The 21,488-nt window shown below is 42.5% G+C and overlaps 1 protein-coding gene across 1 annotated transcript in view; it reads left to right on the top strand.

Annotated features, from left to right (window-relative positions):
• NAF1 (nuclear assembly factor 1 ribonucleoprotein) overlaps nt 1-21,488 on the top strand; it is a 108,253-nt gene that overhangs the window by 71,483 nt on the left and 15,282 nt on the right. Inside the window, exons 7-8 of the mRNA XM_078677007.1 lie at nt 15,820-15,871; nt 21,079-21,181. Coding sequence (XP_078533133.1) covers nt 15,820-15,871; nt 21,079-21,181 — 155 coding nt within the window. The remainder of the gene's footprint in view (nt 1-15,819; nt 15,872-21,078; nt 21,182-21,488) is intronic.

The following is a 21,488-nucleotide window of genomic DNA, read 5'->3' as shown; positions in this document are numbered from 1 at the left end:
GGAAAATGGTCAGAACACTGGAGCTCCTTTCACATCAGTTGTCTAGAACTCCTGGCTGGTTCTTTTGTGGTCAAATGTTGGACACAGGAACAGACCCAATGCAATGTGTTCCTCAAAATGGGCAATGTTATAGTAGCCAGGTACATCAACCATTTTGGGGGGAACATGGTACAAGCCTTTATCGGATCTGACCAGGAGCTTTTGGGAGTATTCTCTAGATGACCAGATCTCCGTTACAGCGTAACAACTCCTGGGCTCATGCAATCAAGTGGCGGACTGGCAACCTCGGAAACTAGATCCTTCTGTGTTCCGGGCTCTGATATCCAAATGGGATCCCTCCTCAGTGGACCTGTTCACGTCCAGACTGGACCATCAGGTGTCCAAATACCTCAGATCAACACAACCCCTTCTCTGGCGACTAATGCCTTTCAACAATGAGGGGGCAAGCAAAGGAGACATGTGTTCTGTCCATTCTTGATAAGTGACTCTCTACCCAGGTTCTCCGACAACGGGTGAATGTGGTAGTAATCACTCCCCTTTGGAGGTCTCAAGTATGTTTTCCAGTTCTGATGGAACTTTCTTAGGATCCAATCCATCTACCCCTGTTTCTAGCCCTCCACCTGGATCACTCTGGGAATCCCCACTATCTGGTTCTGGAGGGTTTGTTGGAACTCAAGCTGTGGAGGATTACCAGGGAAAATGGCATGGCCTTGGACTTTCGCCCCAGGCTGCAGACCTCCTCTCCAGGGCATGGGCAGGTAACTCAATCAGCTTGTTCCAGATGGTTGGCCTGGTGTCGTCAATGACATTTTGAACCCGTGGGGACAAACATTACTCATATCCTGAATTTTCTAGCCTCACTCGCATTGAAAGGCATGGCTTATAGGACGATCTATAACTTCCTATTAGTGATTCCAGCAGGGCATCCCCGATCTATGCACATCCGGTGGGTGAGCACTCTCTAACCTGGAAACTTCTTAGGGGCGTGCAATCGTCTCTACCCCCAGAACCTTGACATTCGGTCCTATGGGATGTGAATGCGATGCTTAATGTATTCCCCTCTTTGCTGAGTAGCAAGCACCTTTCGCAGAAACAGTTGTTGGCTAAGCAAGCCTCTCTCTTGTCCCTAATCTCTTGCAGACGAGTGCCCGATGTCCAGACGTTCACTCTCACAGGACGAGGTTTTACCCCAGAAGGGGTCACTTTTCACATTTCAAAAAGAACAGAAAGATTAACTCCAAAAAAGGCTCTTACCCAGCTGTCCTGGATTCCATGAAGCTGTGTGTGTGTGTGGGGAGGGGGTAAAGTGCATTTAAATCATGTGAATCCATGACAGATAAATTCCGTCTCCCAGGAGATTGACAACTCCTTATCACCCTTAGAAAGCTACATCGAGCGGTGTCTTCTGCCACCATCGCTAGATGGGTCAGATGGGCCATGCAAGAAACTGGTATAAACACACAGATGTTTTTTGCCCACTCTACCAGAGGAGCTTTTGGCATCTAAGCCGTTCTCTCTGGCAGCTTGCTTGGAAGATATCCTGGATGAGGTGGATTGGTCCTCAGACAAGCAGAAATAAAGGCTAATTTACGGCTAAATGTCACACGAAGAAAGAGGAAGAGCTCACATAGACAAAGGACTATTAAGCGGACATTTGTACTGGTTGAACTGATGAACTTCCTTTTCTATCCCAAGTGTTCATGAGATACGTAGTTTGTTTAGTGGTTTCACATGGCTGCTGTTAAATTAAAGCTAAGAAAGAAAGCATAATCCTCACCACCGTGTCCTTCATAGGATTGCAATTTTCCATTACAAAAGCAAGATAATTTTACATTCTTTTTCCTTTTTGTTTATTGGAGAAGTAGGCCCAATCTGCTTCAGCCAAAAATCCTTTAGCTGCCCGTTTACTGTACCAAAGTATGAATCTGAGGAAGAAGCGTGTGCCACTAAAGACAAGATTTAAATCCATACGTACAAGTTATTCAAACTTGTAGATATGATTATTACTAAAAACGTTACTATTACCGCAAGAAATACAGTGGGCTGTGAACTGAGCTTGTATTACTGACGGTGGTGCCAGTGTAAAATCGTGTACATGCCCCTAATTATATGCAAAAAATGTGTATAAGCATGAAAGCAAGATTGGTGATTGTTTGCTGTCATAATAAAATGCACGCAAATATTTGAGACGTACAACAAACCTTTCGCTAAACTATAGGCTTACGAACTACAATTTCTTAAGACATTATTATGTAAAACAGTATTATGTTGCATGCCAGTATTAGAAAATGCAATAGGTCTAGCCTTTTATTAAGTTAAAGCCATTTGCTTTGCTATACAATACCATTAGAGAAGCAAATGGCTTTAACTTAATCAAAGGCAAGACCTATTGCATTTTCAACGCTTGTTTTTTACACCTTTAAGCTTTTGCTAATTTTGTAGCAGCCCACATCATACTGTCTGTAATGTAAGTTTAAAATAATGCCTTACATATTCACAGTGCTTTCTGTCTGATCTGTCAGATCTTTTGACTGGGTATGAGTGTTTGATTGGTTCAGATGCTCCATCCATCACCACCCCCTTTTTACCGCTTTGTTCGCCATAAGTTGTCAGGGTATGCTCAGACGTGAGTCCCTTGCTCACTTTGCCACTGGATTCAAGCAAGCCTGGCTGAAGACGGCTGTAATGCCAGAAACCGGTCCTAGGAAGCTTGAATCCGGTCCAAGGAAGGCATGGCTTGGCAGTTCGGGCTGGACTGTTCCCATGAGGCACAGGGCCAGACTGATTTGCATATGGCCATGTCTGAAACGGGGTGGCAGAGTGGGCTAAAGAACGGTGATGGATTAAACCCAGATCTGTTCACTGGGTGTGAGTGTTTGATTGGTTCAGATGCTCTGTCCATCACCACCCCCTTTTGTTCCGTTCTGGCACCTCATAGCAATATTCTCCACTGCACCAACCATGATTCAGTTCTGTGGTGCGCTGGTACACACAGCCCTCTGCAGTGGATAGAGGTTTCACGATGTACAACAGTACATTTCATACTGATTAACTTAAATTTATGTTTCATTTAAGTTGTGCGTCATTTCCTATGTAGTTATCGGAAGTAAAAGACAAAAAAAGTTAACTTTTTTTGCCAAGCCTTTGATCTCGTCCCCACGCTCACCTACCCAGCCCCCGTGCACACAAGTTCACAGTTCCTTACTTTTTTCTTATTTACTTCGACTGCAGCTCCCAATACATAAACGTGGCCAGTTGACACTCCTCAAACACACCTTCAAAAGCATAACATAACATGAGCACAGTCTACCTACGACAAATCTTATTTCACAAACCATCCAGACGCCTCTGCTCGGAAAGTTTCCTATTGGCACACATCGCATGCATAAACCGAGCTGGGACCGGATGTCGAGCCTTCTCCTCCATTGCTCTTAAAGCCTGGCATGGCCTGCCTGTGCACATCAGAACCGCTTCTTCTATTTTTGAGTTCCGCAAGAAGCTGAAGGCCTCGCTTTTTTAATAGACCTACTCGCCAGGCTAGTGTTGCAGCAGCGCTGGGATACCCACCTGGATGACAATGTGCTTTACAATTATACATTAACATGAAGTATAAACAGGGGTTGTATTGCCGACATGGGTTGCTTTAATGGGTTTTTATAGTGAATACGGGGTTCTAATTACTTCCGGGTCTGAGACCCATCAGAAACTGGCCCTCTTGAAGCCCTGTGCTGCTCTGAGATGAAGAAACGTCAACTGTGGTGGTTGCAATAAATGCAGCACAGGAGTCTAAGACCTCGCCGCCAGAGGGTGCTAGGACGGTTGTTCCCAATGGGTCTGTACTTTAAATCACCCACTTGTGCTTCCCCCTCTGCCACTCCACCCCACAAAGACACTCCGCCTCTACCAACCATTCCAAAAACGCATACCCCACTCTCACTGGCCAGAAACATCTGCATGTAAAATTACGAAGTTTGCCCCAGACGTATATGTTTCGCACAGCTGCTCTTCCCTTCAGCATCCGCATGGGTAATGCAACTTGAGGAACAAGCAACAGCTGGTTTTAGTCTGTCATGGACACGTGTCTTCATTATATTCACACAGATGATGGTCTTCGTCAAAACACTGGTCTGAAGGACAGTGTGGGGCTGGCTCAACATCTTTACATGCTTATACGTTCATCATACCGAAAATAAACACGCCTGCCTCGTCATAAATGCCCGGCACCTGCCACAAATCACGCTGGTGAAATAAAACACACACCTTTGTTTTTTGCCGCAGTTTGCCCACACATTGACATCTGAAGAATTTGTGTTGCCTTAAAATGGAGCTTACAGTCTGAGGATAAAAGGCAGGCAAGGCTACGATGCTCAGAGGGGTAACCAACCGCTGCCAGTCAGACTAGTCTAAATCAACCTTCGCCCGACGGCCGCAAGCCCGTCACCGGCCGGCTGCTGCTGCCCGCAGGTTTTAAGACCATGCCTCCCCCTGGATGCTGAAAATTAGTCATGATTTCACACCTGTGTGCCAAAAGCGCACCGACAACATGTCATGAGCAATGCCAATAGATCTACCTTTAATAATGCCGAGACCATTGCATTGTAAATGCTTGTTTATTTATATGAGTCACAATCCTGCACCCTCAGATACATGTCCAATGATACTCATTTATGACTTTCAAGAATGCCCAAGAGTTTCCAGAAGCAGCCTTGTCAACCGTTCTCCTAGTAAACTGTTATAAAGTCCTTTTTTCATGAGAAAATATACTTGTGTATTTTTGCTGATTCAAATGTATGCTGAGCATTTGCAAATTCACTTTCCTTACTCCTCTTTTTTCGACCCCGGAAAACGTTTTACTCCTGCCCTTTATCAGGAGTAAGTTTCCAAACTTTTCCAAAGTGGGAAAAGATTGAAAATGATTTGGTGAATACCCTTAAGCATGTTAGTTTGTGAGTGTGCACAGATTCATATGGGTTTTAAACCCATGAACTACCACTTCTCTCCACCTTCCAACCCTTGTATGTATATTTTCAAAAGGTATCAAATTCAGTGCCTAGCTGGAAATCAGCACTGTGGTAAGAGGCCTTCCGTATTCAGACAGAACATTATTCAAGCTCTTTCATAAGAACACTGCCATCAGTTTCCCCCTTATATCATGGCACCAAAATTGACAGTTGGATTTATTTTTACAGGACAAGTACATTTCTGAAGCATCTTCCTTCTGGAACCAGTAGATATTTTATAATAATTCCACACCACTGATTTTAGTGTCATTCATATTTCTGTTCTGGCCACCATTAGAGCTAGACTATCTCATTGGGCATTCCATGGAGTGGTTGGAACCATTGATGCATGTTTTTTGCAAATCCCACACTTGTCATTGTTGCTTCTGTCACTATGTCCAATATGTCAAGAACAAAGCTGCTTGAAAATCTGAGCTTGAAATAGTGTGCTTATGTAGCCAAGTTTATGCCTGTCATTTTATCAGCTGTAGCTGCCAGGATCTTGATGTGCACGAACACAAACTATTTAGGATTAGGCCTGACAGACTTTCTTTTTTTATGTATGTGTCCCTTCCCCATAAGCTTGGATCGGAATTAACATCTTAAGAATCTCATTCCTCTACTGGAACATACATGTAGATTTTTCATCAGTAAATTGGGGACAACGGAACATGTTCGGCAGATACTTGTTGAATTACGCCAGTGATAAAATCATTAACAGTTTGCAAAGTTCTCCACTGTTTGATCTTTCCTAGGTTCACATGCGGGAATCATTTCCATTGTTAAGTGGAGAGTCCCACAGTAACACTAAAATAGTAGTAGGGGACCTTATATTCCTGAAAGGCTTTTGGGAAAAGACCAAAACCCCAGGCAGTACATTGGCAGGGCACTCAATCCTACTTCCCCCAAATATCAATAAACCTTAATTTTCTACTGCATGATTTGTGAAGAGAGTTCCTGTAAACTGTGTTCAATTTTTCAAGGTCTATCTTTCTATGGATATAAATATTTGATTAGTCTACCTTTCTTTGGATTACCAACCCATTTGAGTAGCCCTGATCTGTGAGTGTGTAGTCTCTACTATTTAGACAAGTAATAAAAACCTTTGATCTTTGCAATGACTGACTCTCCCAAGACTTCCCTATTCAGCCCACGTGGAGGAATTTGAAGAAAAAAAAAACACCTGTCTGCAGGTGATCCACTCCATGAGCACATTTATTGTCTAGACCTCAAACATAAGGCCAAAGACTGTAGAACCTACAGAAAATTCTCATCAAAATATCTGAAGGACTGTGAATGTCACTTTCTCCTGGTACTTCAAAAAAGCCAAGGTACAGGATCTCTTTTCTCTGGAGATGAATTGGTGCAAAGTTCTCTTTGATCTCATTATAAGAGGAAGTGAAAGAGCATATACAGAACCAAGAACTCTCTTCTGACAATACAGCTATTACTAAAGAAGTGTGCTTGTAGAGTCATAAAAAGGTAGATAGAAAACAAATAAGATGGACATTACAGCCTTTTCCTGAGGTGATATCAGAAATGAAAAGATTCTAGTCAAAGACAACACTGTCAATTGCTGGAGCAGTGCTGATCTCTGTGGCTTTAAGGCTGGCATTGATGACTCCATCTCAGGATGCTCAATTGTCTTCTTTGTTTGACGCTAATGGAGAAACCATATCTGACACCACCACTGTTTAAATCTGTCGAGTTGGCAGTCCCACAGACCAAGAGGTAATTGTTGAGTGACTGCCAGCTGTGGCTGTGCCTCTGATGTTTTCCTGGTCATTAGCCAAGTAAATTGAAGCTCTTGTCCTTATCTCTGCTTCTTCGTCATTGACAGCAATGACCACAACAGTTAGGGCTGCCAATTTCCATTGTCAATGGGGCCACGACAGAAGTCATCGAAGACCTGCATCATATTGATATTAGGGAAAGGCACCACTGCATTTTGTTTCTAGAACATACTTCACCCAGCAACGTTAATGCCACACCTCCAACCCAAGATACTTGACACAGCTGTAGAAGCTCCTACAAGTTAAGAGCCAGTAGGACGAAAAGGAGGATGACCCCAAACCAAATGTCCAAGATGACCCAGATGATGAACACACGGTAGACCCTAATCAGCTGTATTATTAGAATGTGTACGATAATATCTGCTGTTAGTCATCCTCATTGTTACTGCTACTATGATCTTTACTTGGATGATGACAGATACCAAAGCAACTTTGGGGGCCCATTGTAGGGCCCCTTTGCCACCGAGGCTTACGGTAGGTGTTCAAGGTGGTACCTATGATACCCACCTGTAAAACCCTACATGGGCACCATGGGCTGTCTGCCACACAGTGCCGGGTTTTACACCCCCACCCACCCCATTTCTTTATAGGAACCTGTATTACAGACGGTTCATGGCCGTAACACAAACGCCCATAGAGAAAAGTGAGTATGCAACTGTTCGGTCACATCATAATCAGGAGGTCAGAACAGCTGAGTGGAGGTCGGTCGGCCCTGAGACGCTCCAACCGACATTGTAATACGCCCTTAAATGACATACCGTACTTATAACCCTTTTAAAAATGTTGTATCCACAATTACAAAAGAATACACCGTGAAGCTGTTCCCTCTCATAACGGGAATGATTTAACATAGTGGTCACCAGCAGAGGCAGGACATCTCAGACATGAAACAGTACCTGTGAGTGTATAGTCTACTCTTAGGTCTACGTAGAACTACTTCTGCAAAGCCCCTCCCTGCACATGTGGGTGCAGGGTTTTAAAATGAGGAAACCCAGTTAAATAGACCTAATGAAATGTTTAACTGAAATTAAATCCATTTTATTGTGCCATTAAATGAAATCAATTATAACAGACACACTAAAACCATAACTTATGTACATAATCAAATTGAGATCATGTCAGACACTACCTACAGAAACATAATGCCTGCTTATCACTTCTCTCAAATCTAAAATATATAAAACCCTGTCCAACCCGGCTGCACGTTCTAATTCAGATTTCACTTTGATCCTAACTCACTCAGCAATCTATTTGTTTCCCTGTGAAAACTCAATGAAACGAGCATACCAGTGACATCTGGTGCACACTATGGACATACCATCATGGAAACTGCCTTATAACTTTGTTTAGCAATCTTTCTGTCGAAGAGATGTGTTTTGATACTTTGTCAGTTTCTGTATAGTGAGGTTCTCTTTAAGAGCGACTGCTGTCAGATAGAGGGCTTTGCGGTCCAACTTCCTGATTATGATCTCGGCGGTTGACACCTAAACCGGCGGATCATTCCTACTCGGTTCTGACCAGCTCTCGGAGTCTTCCCGCCAGTCGGAACCGCACCGTAATCCCCTATGGATTGTGTTTCCGCTGCCGGGAAGGGCTGCCCGACTCTGAGACCGGCAGAACCACACTGTGAGCCTGGGAGCCGCCGGGAAACTTTGTGCTGGAGATGGGCCAGACTTCTATTTCCTCTCTGTCCCAGCCGCAGGAGCACCAGAAGGAAGTGTACTGTGCCTGACCTCAAGATGGTGTCTGGATAATCTGACAATCTGTGAATACACCTGATCGCTACCCTGACTGGAGTCTGAGCATTATGTCCGACGCCTGGTGGAGCTGCTCTGTTCAGCTATTGAGGAGATCGGCCTTGGTTCATCCCCTCGAGCATCACCTACCCAGCCGGACTTTGGGCACTGTTTCTCCCAGTCTTCCTGTCTCGCCCATTCCGCCCCCCGCGTTTTTCTGTAACTCTGCTTTTTCCTTATCTCCTATCTATCTATCTATCTATCTATCTATCCGATGCCTATCCTGACAACGGAGTCCGAGCATTGAGTCCGACGCCCGGTGGAGCTGCTCTGTTCAGCTAATGAGGAGATCAGCCTTGGTTCATCCCCTTGATCGTCACCTGCCCAGCCGGACTTTGGGCACAGTTTTCTCTCTGTTTCGCCCATTCCCCCCTCATCGTTTTCTGTAACTCTGCTTTTACCTTCTATCTATCTATCTGTCTATCTATCGATCTGTCTGTCTGTCTGTCTATCCCTCCCAATGGAGCTACCTTGAGAGCTATAGGGGTGATTGACTGTTGATTCCCTCCTCGGCCGTCACCTACCTAGTCGGTCATTGGGCAGACTTTCCCTTCGTCTCTCATACCGCTATCCCCTCTTCCTCTCCCTTCTCACTCCCCCTCCCCCCCTTTCCGCTCTATTTTGTCCCTCCCTCTCACTCTTTAAGGTGTTGCATATATTTGATGTAGCGTGTAATTGCTATCATTGTTGTAACATTGTTGATCCTTATGTAAAGTGCTCTGATACCTACGGGACTAGCCAGCGCTATATAAAACTCTTAAAAAAATTAAATACCTTGATCAACCAATATTGCAAGTTTCCGTAGATCTGATTAGGAACCTATAACAAATGATTCCCTATTATAATACCGGGCACATTATGTGTCTTTTGCTATTATAATACCTGGCATACAAATCGCCTTTCACTGGTTGCTCCACTGCTGCAGCCAGATGCCGTACGCCAATATGTACCATTATTTCTTCCACAACAGCCTCTCTCTCCATTTTAGCTGTCTCAAGATCTCTCCAGTTCTTCCCGATTATCCACAGAATTTGACTGAAGTGGACACTACAGAGTGACAGGATGTAAGACAGAATAGTAGGGAGCAGTCCCAGATGAGGCCGCAGTCGGGGCTCGTTGTGAGTGAGTTGAATACATTGATCTGTCTCTGAGACCACTGATACCTGTGCCAGTGGACCTACCCCCGAATGACATCACCAGTATTCATTTTTTGCTAAAAAGGCATCCTAGCGATATAAGCAGACATCCGCAAGGCGGCAGTTAAAGCAAACATTGTTATTCCCCATATCTTTCTGTAGGCGTTAGCGATTCTGTAAAGCCCAGCCATAGTTAAGGCGTTGGCCTCACAGCTAGATAGGAAATAAAAAGCAATAGATGATTCATCAGCCTGCCTCATCTATACAAAGGAGGATTTCTTGGACAGTGTGGACGTCAAATTCAGTCTGATAGCGCACCTTCTTGGGAGCTATTTTCAGAAGATATGCGGAAGAACACCTAAGACTTCCTTTGAGGTTTGCTGGTGGTCATTGAATCTGCTATAGACATTGATTGAGACCTCTGGTGGAGACCGCTAGTCTTCAGTAGGCAGGGATAGTTGAGATGTACGCCCTTGAGCCTGAAGGCCAAGAAATAGGCACCTTATGGTGAGGCCCTTTACTGGTCCCTTGTAGACATTGGCATCATAGCAGTATGCAAACACCGACCTGTTTCTCGAGTTAGTGGCAAGAACCAATCATTTTACTGGGGGAACTCTCTGCGATATCACTACCAGCCTTAAAAATCTCAAAAGTAGTACCATCTTACGATATGGAACCCCAATACATGATCACTAGTGCTCGAAACAGGGCATCCCGCCTAAATCACACAATTGCAGCTCCTTCCATTCACTAGTGACTGCCCCACCATTCCTGCATAAGGAAGAACCAGTAGGGGGCAGGATCTCCGCTTTATCCATGAGACGAAGGCTCCACCATTAGGCAAATGAGTCCTAATCGTAATGTAGAATGTTCAGATCCTCAGACTCGCCATGTAAAATGTGCACAGCACCTCCATCGCCTCCAGTCCATGATTCTTTCCATGCTACTGAAAGGAACTTTTGAGCCTGTGTAACAAGGGGTTTTGTTCCAGATTCATCCAATCCTAGATCACCTTCAATTGAATTAATTTCTCAGGAAGCAGACATTTTGCATGATCACGCTGATAAAGGTCTGCTAACTCTTCCTGAAAGCCATAGTTTTTAGAGAGCAGCTCAGTAGTTGGTAGATGATGTGTAAATTCCCCATTAAGTCTTTGTTTGTGCAATCAGGCAGTTGATGATATTTGTTTAATGGAACAGCGAGGCCTGTTATTTCAGCTAAATAATGCCGATTTATGTATTGCCTTACTGGTTTTCACGAATAATATAAAGTTTGCTTTATAAGCAGTACAATTACTTTTTTAGATTGGTTTGTCAGATTCTGTAACTGTATTTATTGGTGTTAAAGACCTTCATCTACTCTTTTGTCCTGTTAATAAATCGCCCTTTAATTTCCCGGAAATCTTTGGTTTTCAGTCAGTATTTCTTGGAATCGTATGTGCACTCTGTGACCAGCGTGTGTCTCAGCAAGAGCTTTTTTTTAGTAACACATCTAATGGACTTCCGGCTGCTTTCTTATCTCTCATGCTGATTGTTAAAGTTCAGACCTGGACTCCTGGCTCCGCGAGCATCTGACATATGGAAATCTATACAAACTACCAACATTGCTAGATAGCGTACCCGACTAAAAGCTAAGGACGGGGATAATGAATGTTCTCTGAACTTACTACGAAATCACATTATCAGTGGTTTACTGAAATCTGTGTAGCAGCCTTCCTTGCCTCCTTATATTGTCTTGTGAAAAATAATTTACTAAAATATGTTGAAAAGTACGGATGATAAAAAAAATAACTTCGTTAAATTCAGCATTTTCATCTTATTTCAGCATAAGAATTGGTAAAATACACGTGTACGGTTGGTAGCATCTACCTGTAGCAGGAAAAATGGGATTCATTAATTTTTTTCTGATAACGGTGACTTTGTATAAACACAGCCTTGGCTTCCAGTTCCCTTAGGTTCTTGTATAACCTCAACGTTTTGTAAATGCATGCTTTCAAGTATTCAATTAATAAGGATAATAAGTCATTTGTTTTTTACAGGGCTTCATACTATACGTTTGCTCTTTCAAAGCGCTGTGTTACTAGTATCCAATTTATGGCAATCAATTTATCACCCTCTAATGGGTGGTAATATTATACTGCAACATATGTGATTGAGATTCAATGTCTGATAATGCCCTCCATTTGTGATATTTTATTTTGCAGTGGCTGAGTCCAGTTAATTTAATGTTTAATGTGGTGTGACCAATTAGAAGGTTCCTTTTCATGTACTATCTTTCTTAACATTACACGTTTGTTGGAAACATAATGCAGGCAGTAGACTTCCTTTGTCTAGAGAAGCTGCATGTCACTCAGCATCTTGTGTCATGTGAAATCCGAGGCATCCAAATGGATCATACTTTACTTTTGAACAACTTTAGAAGACATTCGAACTAGCATTTAAAGAATCTCTTTGTCAATATTTACCTTATTTACCCACCTGTATTCTCACATTACTATGATCTTGCTGTTACTGCTTGCTTTGAACACAGCTTTAAACTGTCAATATTTCCCTACATATGCACCTCGCGCTTATTTATACTTTATTTCCCAAACTTATCATCTGACCTTGCCAGAGCCGTGGTCTAATAGTAACCTAGCAACAGACTAACTGTTCGCCTGATTCTAGTGCCTATGAAAGAGTACTTAATATCTCACTTACAAAGGATTTTTTTTCTACAGTCTCACATCCTCAAATTCCATGCTATCTCAAACATCATCCTCTATATTCTTGAAGCCCTGCATGAAAAACTGAGCTTAACTTAAATCGTCTGATTCCCAACCATGCTTCTTTTTCTTGTGAATTGCCATCTCCTCTTCTTCCCTTTCATTCTTTACATGCCTCCTCTGAGCACACCCTACTCTGTCACTTGCTTGTTTTCGATAATCTCTGTTAATGTATTTCAGCAATTCACCCACAGCTCATGTTAAAGATCATAAACTCTTCTCTTGGAAAGTCATACCCCTGGCAACCTAACAATACCTAATCCCTTCTAGCTCATCTATTAACCCCACCAACCATCTCCATCAACCACAACATCTAATCTACCTGAAGGAAACTGCAGTAGTTGCAAGGATTAGTTTGCTTGAGCACACAAGATAAAACCCAATAACTGACAATTACCATCAATAATCAATAACACTGGACTAATCTTGTAATCCGGAGCAGCATGCTGCCTGGTGTGAAGTGCTTCAGTGTTTCATAAGGGTAGTAAGTTCAATATATATGCCATTATAATACAATAAAATCTGTGGTGGCATATTGAGAGCAAGCATTGGCAATGCAGAAGGTTCCACCTTTGCTACCGGACACTGACCTGTTAGCTATGATAATGATTTTTTTCCCCTTATTCTTTTCTTTATTTGAAATTCCACAACTAGATTGCCACTGGGCATACATGATAAACACAAAAGAGGGGTGGAGAACAACAAAACATATACAATAAGGATTGTTACAAAGAATCACAAGTGTGCAAACATTGGCACACTCATGAGTGATGAAAAACTGCCCTCACTCACACACAATGTGTGTGACATGCTTCATCATCTGGTCTGCTACAACGCCCGGGTGTAGCCACACTCCGGGCGGAGCATAGGGAGGGGGAACAAAAACTTTTTGTATATACACAAGGACAACGTGTAACACACAACTGAAAATGACAACAGTGTTCACAGACAAAGACCAACGGGTCAAGACTGAGTACAGTGATAGACAAAAAATTGCAGTAGAGAATGATTAAAACTGGCTCCTGGATACCAGATATCAATTTTATTAGTAGGTTCCAAGGTCAGGATTAAAAAACACTGGATGGTGGTACTAGGGAAGGGTATTAGGACCCCCTAGTGCCCCTCCTTTACTGCTGTAGTCAATATGTTTCGACCCCTTACGCCCTTCATTCCTGGGTAACCTGGGTCTTCTTCAGGACGTCTTACTGTCCCAGTCTAATATAGTGTTTCCCTTACCTTAATTAGATTGTTAACAGAGGTGTAGGTCACTCTTGCCCATCAATAAGAGGCTATGTGGAGGGAGTTCCGCCAACACGGTGACACAACGAGTTTATTGAGACAGATCACTTGACCTGGTGCATGGGGGGTGGAGTCCCAAAGAACACAACTGTTCTGATGGAGTCCTCCAAGGACAGTCGTGCCCCTCCTTGGTGCGCCGCGCCGGTGTATTATAATCATTTTAGAATGTTTTGCCTTTGTTATTGCTTTGGAATCCATTTAACAAGCAAGTAAACTCAAGATACCAACGTGCAAGGGACAGCTGATTTCAACAGGGGCCCTCTGGGCGGGTTGGAGTATGGACTTTGAGGCATAGACGACGACAGGTGAGGGCACTAAAGAATGCAGAGGTTACCCCAGCCATTACTCAAAATTCTCATGCAACCTTCCAAGAAATTTCATGACTTTATGCTCAGCCCTTCCAGCCAACTGCAACTTCTTAAAAATCCCAACAGACAGTTTCTCAAGGGGACAGATTAAAAGCTCACTGTTATGTACTTTATTGCTGTTTGTATATCTATTGGTAACATGATGTCTCCAACATAAAGCTTCAGCCATATGCAGACAAGACTTAAAATAATGGCCAACTGACACGTGGAAATATCAGTCAGTTTCTAAACACAATATTTTCATTAAAAGAGCAGTTGCTATGTTCAGCGAAACTGTAATCGGTTACTTGATCATTATCTTGGACTCATTAATACTGCTTTTCAAGGCCCCAGCAGCTCTTGATAATTTTGACCGCTGCTTAGATTTGTGACTAAATGTGTCTCGACCAATCCCTAATTCACAACGTGTTTCATATTTAGAAACCACAAATTCCTGCTTCTATTATTATCCCTCACATGCTCACGAAGTTCAAACGGCAGATTTTCCCTCAGTCCGGTTTATGTAATTGCCTTTTAAAAATATTAATTTTATTGACTTAATTCCTTTGTATTGTGCTCTGTATTGTGTGACTACCAAAGGTTTTAGTTGTAAATGTGTTGGAATTTCGTAGATTCTTTTCTTATCTCTTTTAATGTTTTACTCCACCTTTTCAACATATTTAACTAGCCACACAATCATGTATGTTTACTTGTAGTAAAATTTAAACCAGTTTAAGAATATTGCGTAAACGTATTGTATGTCTTATGTAGCTCTTCCTACTGTTCCCCTTCATATTGTAATTATCCATTCAAATTGTTGCTTTTCATGGTAAAGAACATCCCTTGTTCATGTCTCGTCAGACATGTTGTGTATATATTTAATGTTTCCACATTTTTATTTGTGCATTTGGACTTATATTCTTTAGGTTGTGTATATAATAGATGTGCTGTGGATAAGTAATTCTGCTAGTGATGCTGCAGCAATATCCTCACAATAGAAATAATAATGGATTTACTGCACGTGTTTAAATGTCAGGCTACAAGACAATCGGTGTGATGAGTATTCTCACATGAACATGTTCACAAAGCAAGGGATCTTTTGAAGGATTGAGAATGAAAAAGTCTACTTCCTGAAAGAAAGATGATGGGTCTACTTTTTTATTCCAGTAGTGCGTCTTTATCACCAGCCGTTTTACCTTTTCTCTGCCTCAGAACTGGTTTCATTAAAAAAGTTTCTTTGTCACATTTTTATATGTCTAGTTAGTCTAGTTCCCGTCTCCCTAGCTCTGTCTTGCAGTCATATAGAATCACTTGGTTATGTAGCACCAGGAACTGGGTGTCGACCTCCGGCTGCTAGGCCGAACTACTCGCTGGTGCTGCTTTTGGAAAGTTCTCCAGCCGGGAGTTATGTTTAGGGGCTTGAGGGACATGTGTACTTGCGACTCTTGGCGCGGTCTTCATCTTAGTCCCAAATTGTTGACATGCCACAGTTTGAACAGGTCAAATCACATTTGCAGAGAACCTGAAATGGGATCATGTGTGTTTGTAGAATTACTATCTTTCCACTGTGTGGACATCAGTATCTCTGTTCTGCTAGAGTGTAGTGTTTTCATTTATAAGTTATAGTTTGTAATTTACAACTTGTGTACTGTCAGTAAGGTGCCTTTTTTTTGGTACCCCGTAGGCAGAAAGGGTCTGATGCGTCATGGACAAATGATGATGAGCCACCTCCTGATGTAAGTAATCCTTATGTTCACTATTGTTACACCGTATATACTTTTCTTTGAATATATAGCTTGTTTGATGTATATTAATAGGAGATAAACATTTGGAGAGAGATTATAATTGTGTTTTTTAAATATGGAATATTTTCATTTGGGCTGGGCAGAGTGCTGGTGTTCAGGTATTTCCGGTTCTGTGTATCCCGTTAGCCAAACAAAATGTAAATGCCAATCATCCAAGTCAGAATAGCCAGGATATAAATATTGTGATTCTGAAATATTGTGGCCTAAATAGTAACTACCAAACTTTTACGAAGGTAAGTATAGATTTACTTTTCCTAACCCCACACCTGCGTACCCTGAAGATTGACCTCCAGGTACATTCTTGTGGAGTTATCTGTGGAATACTTAACTTGCCTGTATACATTCACCATCACAATATTTGGTAGTTGAAAACTGTGTTTGAAACATCATGAACCAAAGTATCATATCCAGATTATCAAGTAGCATACACCCCAGCATATTGCCAAGCAATATCTCACTGCCCAAGAACTGAAAAGCCCTAACAACCCATAAAATTAATGTGCCTCTTCTTTCCCTATCCAGTTCAACATTAGTCTCCACATCTATCCTTACTTATTCGGTTCGCAGGGAGCCACCTTCTCCACCCGATCTCTTTGTTAGGCACACAGCCAACCAATATTTCATAGCTGTTCGCCCACCATGTAAAAGGCTTATTTATCTGCCTCCCTCATGCTTCTGCTAACTTTGCACCTCTGTTCCCAAGTGCGTCCGTAAGCCCCTATTCTGCATCTTAGGAATCCTCACTGAAGTAATAAAAGTACAGTTTTCCTGCTAGTGTTTGGCAATCCCCAAAGTGCAGGAACATTTTCAAATGTATGGCAGAAACCTTTTTAATTGAAGGCAGACATTTTAAAGTAAGTCATTTATATCCTTTTCATACAGTGAAGCAGGAAGGCTTTTAGCCTAGTTTTTTTCATTGCAATAACCAATTTGGAGAAAAGCAAGAAACCTTGATTGCAACACCTAGCTGAAAAATGTTAGTTTTCTAGGTAAAAAAAAATGTGCAACCCTGAATTCCAGTAGAGAAAAATTAGGAAAATGAATGCCTGCTAGGTTAAAATACAACATGTCAAAAATAGGACACTGATCCTTGAAAGGTTTCAGCACCTCACCTCTCCATGCATGCTCTGTACGTACAGTTTGCCTCTCGCATTCAGCATTTTAAATGCCAGTTTATAATATTTAAGATATTAAAGTAAAGTACTGTTGTGGGGACTTTAAAGCGAAATTATCTGATACGATTACTGACCATTTGTCCAGGAATGCTCGTGCGGCTTCATCCCTGTTAATTAAATGAGAAGCGTTCAAGGTGGTGGTGAGAGGCACCACCATTGGAAATACGGTAGGAGCTAGACAAGAAATAGTGCGTAGTCTGACAAATGTGGAAGGACAGTTGGGACCGCTAGAAAAAGCAGCGTCTGAAACCCCAGCTAAGGCAGACAAACTATAACAGGCATGCTGACCTATTGGAGAGGCTAAGAGTGGTAGATTATATGACAAATGTACTACTTTAACTAAGATTCGCTCCTCCCTTGGATATGTGAGGGATACCCAACTAACGATAAATGCGGCGTTTCAAAAATATTACAGACACCTGTGTAGTGCACCTGAACGTTTAAGCAGGCAGGAAATCGTGGAATTCCTTTGTGGTGTGAACTTACCACAGCTGGATGAAGCAGAAACAGATGACTTAGCGTCGCCGATCACTACAGAGGAAATTTAAGCGGCTATTCAGGACCTTCCATGGAATAAGACCCTTGGATTACTTGGTCTGCCCACAGAATTCTACGCAGCATATGCCAAAGAGTTAGCACCTCAATTAAGTAAGTTGGATGTAACCGCATTGGAGGAAGGATCGCTTTCCCAGACTACAAAACGGGCACTGGTGATTTCATTACTGAAACCAGGCCTGAACGCCACTGATACTAGAGCATACCGACCCTTGTCACTTTTAAACACCGAATATAACATTTTAAGCAAAATCTTAACGGCACGTTTAATGCCATGCCTAAACAAGTTAATACATGTAGATTAATGTGGGTTTGTGCCACCAAGGAGCACTGCATACAATGTGAGGAGGCTGTAATCCAGTAATGTGGGCCCCCCTGGATCAATACCCAACGGCTGGATGTCTGTCCCTGGACATGAGACAGGCGTTTGACATGCCGAGTTGGGAGGATATGCTAGCAGCATTAGAATGGTATGGTATACCAGTCGAATTTCCGAATTGGATCAGACTACTGTATGTGGCACCAACTGCCCGGGTATGTTCGGGCAAGCATATTTCTAGCGAGTACAAGATTTACAGAGGCACAAGGCAGGGTTGCCCGCTATCTCCTTTGCTTTTTATACTAGTTCTGAAGCCATTGGTGCATAAATTGCGTGGATCGGTACCGGACTGGGGAATACCTATTGAACCAGTGATGCATATGGCATCATTATATGCAGATGACATAATATTGTATACTAGAGATTTGCATAGTGGGCTCCATGTGGCTGCAGCCCTTTTCACATGTTCAGCCGAGTGGCTGGACTACATATCAATTTTGATAAATCAGTAGCCTTCTTCAAGCAAACCGAGGCTCCGCATATGCTTGATATTGGGGACAGTAGAATACGAACAGCTCTGAAAACATTCAAATACCGGAGAGTGCATATATACCAGACGCAGCAAGACACGTTAGATGGTAATGTACAACGGGCAGTAGCCTCAATAAGATCTCCAATAGCGTTCTGGATAACACTACCGCTATCTACCACGGGCCGCTTGGCTATTGCGAAGATGGTCATGTTGCCTAGGTTATTGTATTATTTTACAACGATCCCGATACTAATACTCATAAAAGTGTTTAAGGTACTAGACTCACTGCTGAGAGCTGATGTGAGGTGTAGTATGGTGTAGGGTGGCGCTCGAGAAACTAACACTGTCAACAATAGAAGGTGGAATGGGAGCTCCAGATTTTAAGGCCTACTGTATGGCGAGCCTACTGTATGGCGAGCCTACTGCAATGGCTCTCATACTGGCTAGCAAGCTGAAATCTGCTAGAAATCAGATACACGCCTAGAAAATTACATGCCAAATTGCACAGCCCGCACCCAATTAATACCACAGACTCCCCGCTATTGCAGATAGTATATTTTACAGCATATATCCAGTATTTCAATGCTAAGTCACATCTACCTTACACGCTGAACACCCCGTTGCCAATACCAACAGGAACTGTTACGCAGGGTCAAATGAATTTTTGGGAGGAGTGAGGAATAACAGTAGAGACGATGTTCCAGGAGGGTACACTGTTGTCACACGCAGACTTTGTCAGTGCTAATGGGCTACCGGACACTTCATTCCTATTGCACGCAGGGTTATTGCACTATTTGCGTAGGGAATGGGCCCCCGATGGTCAAGAACCACCAACAAATAGACTAATCTAAATGCTGTATTCAATGGGGAACAGCAGGCACTTGACAAAATGGCTGTACGCGGACATTAGAGAATCACAGGCTTCTCCATTGGGAACCTTACATAAGAAATGGGTGGCCGACATGGACATAGAACTGACGGATAGTGAATGGGCGTCACTCCTGGCCTATCCGAAAGTAGTGTCGTGTAACGCACAATTAAAATGTATCCAATACTTAATCATTCAAAGGGCATATCTAACTCCACACAGAATCCACATTATGTTCCCCACAGCATCATCAAACTGCCCGAGATGTATAGAAGAAGATGCAGGGTTTGTATATATGATATGGGCATTTCCAGCACTCACACACTACTGGACACAGATAGCACAGGTGCTAGCAGATGTGGTAGGTGGACAGAACTGGAATACGGCAAAGGGCTGTATACTAAATCGAAGGGGTATAAAGTGCAGGCACGATTCGTGAACTTAGCGCTACTACTAGCAAAGAGGCTCATTACTAGAAGGTGGAAGGCAACAAGCCGCCAAAAATAGAAGCATGGAAGGAGGAAGTAGTGAAGGGTTTTGCTGTAGGGGGTTGAGTCTACTAGCCCCAGGGACAAAATACAAACGAAAACGTGTTGCCCTTGACCCCAAACAATATGTCCCGGGCATCAGGCTATAGAAATTCCACACCCCTGCACAGACAACTGAGGGTGGCAGAGTGGACAGGAAAGGCACATGGACAAAAGAGGGTAGTCTGGAGGGGCTTGGACATGTACACGGACAACGGTGGGTGGGCAGGAGAGGAATGGGGAGGAATACAGTGAGGGGAGAATTATACAAGGAACACAGCTGGAAAAAACACATTCGTAGAGAGCTTTAGCACAAACACACCTAGTGCCTCAAAATGTGAGCAGTGGCAGAACACAGTAATTGCATCCATACTTCAAGGGACAGACAAACGTAAGAAGAGTAAGGAAAGCCTGTGGAAGATGACTCATAAACAAGCAAATGAGTGACAATGAAATCAATAATTGGTAAGCAGTGGGCAGCCTCCAATCCCACTGTAAGGTAACAAAAGATCTCGCAAGTGACAGTGCCTGCCCTGTGTTAAGCAACACCTAAAATGGCGAATGGCACAGATGCGGTGTTTTTGGAGACATTTGGTACTTCAGCTGCCAGCTACCCTAATGCAAGATACCCTTTTCCTTAGAAGTAGCTCTGTCACTTAGGCATCTCAGTTCTTCCAAATGAATTGAATCCTCTTTTCGGACAGAAAATAACTAAAATCATACCTAGTCTCTCAACCCTCGCAAGTACGTTCTTTTAAATGTCTAGAAACAATTGTTGGCAGTGTGCAAAACCCAAAATAAAAATATAACTGCATAGTCTCATTACAAGTTGTGGTAACTTGAGCCCTTCAAACCACCATCAATTTAATTCGGAACTTCTAAAATTATGTAAATCTTTTCAGAACATAAATGCTCTCATTGTTTGGGAAGGTTGGGTCCTAACCTAAATAGATTAACACAGGATTGTAGACTGAATATATAAAACATGTTTTGTCTATAACCGTATTAGAAAAGTTTTTGGATAAAGTCTGGGGATTACTTAATCGTTTTACAATCATTACTTGATCAGTCCCAATGATACACAATAAAATGTTTTGAATATTGAGAGTTTAGAGATTATCAAAGGAAGGTTATCTAATGAAGGTTAACATGTGCACTTTAGGTTTTAGATTTCAGCGATGATGAAAAAGAAAGGGAAGCTAAGAAGCAAAGGAAGGCAATACACGAAGGACGAAAGAAGACAAAGACTGAACAGAATGAAAGCAGTAAGATTTGCATTTACGAGTTTCTTTAAATGTGTGTAAAATTAATCATAAAACAGATGATTGCGCTCCCATTAATGTGTGGGCAAATAATTCCACACCTGCGGTGGGGTTTGCGGAGTTTTAGCTACTCCTTATTCCGTTTGGAACGCGGAGTTCTGGCAAAACTCCGCCAAGCAGCGCCTGGCTGAGTTTTTTTTTTTCTTGCATACGGCTCACCTACGTTAAGTTGGCGAGTGAGAATTTTACGTCCACTAGCTCGAATAGAAAATCCACTTAAACAGTAGAAAGAAGCAGTAATCTATTTCTG

Source organism: Lissotriton helveticus, chromosome 2_1 (assembly GCF_964261635.1).
Source record: "Lissotriton helveticus chromosome 2_1, aLisHel1.1, whole genome shotgun sequence".
Taxonomy (NCBI): Eukaryota; Metazoa; Chordata; class Amphibia; order Caudata; family Salamandridae; genus Lissotriton; species Lissotriton helveticus.
Note: the sequence above shows the minus strand (reverse complement) of the source record. Positions and strands in the feature narration are given on the sequence as shown.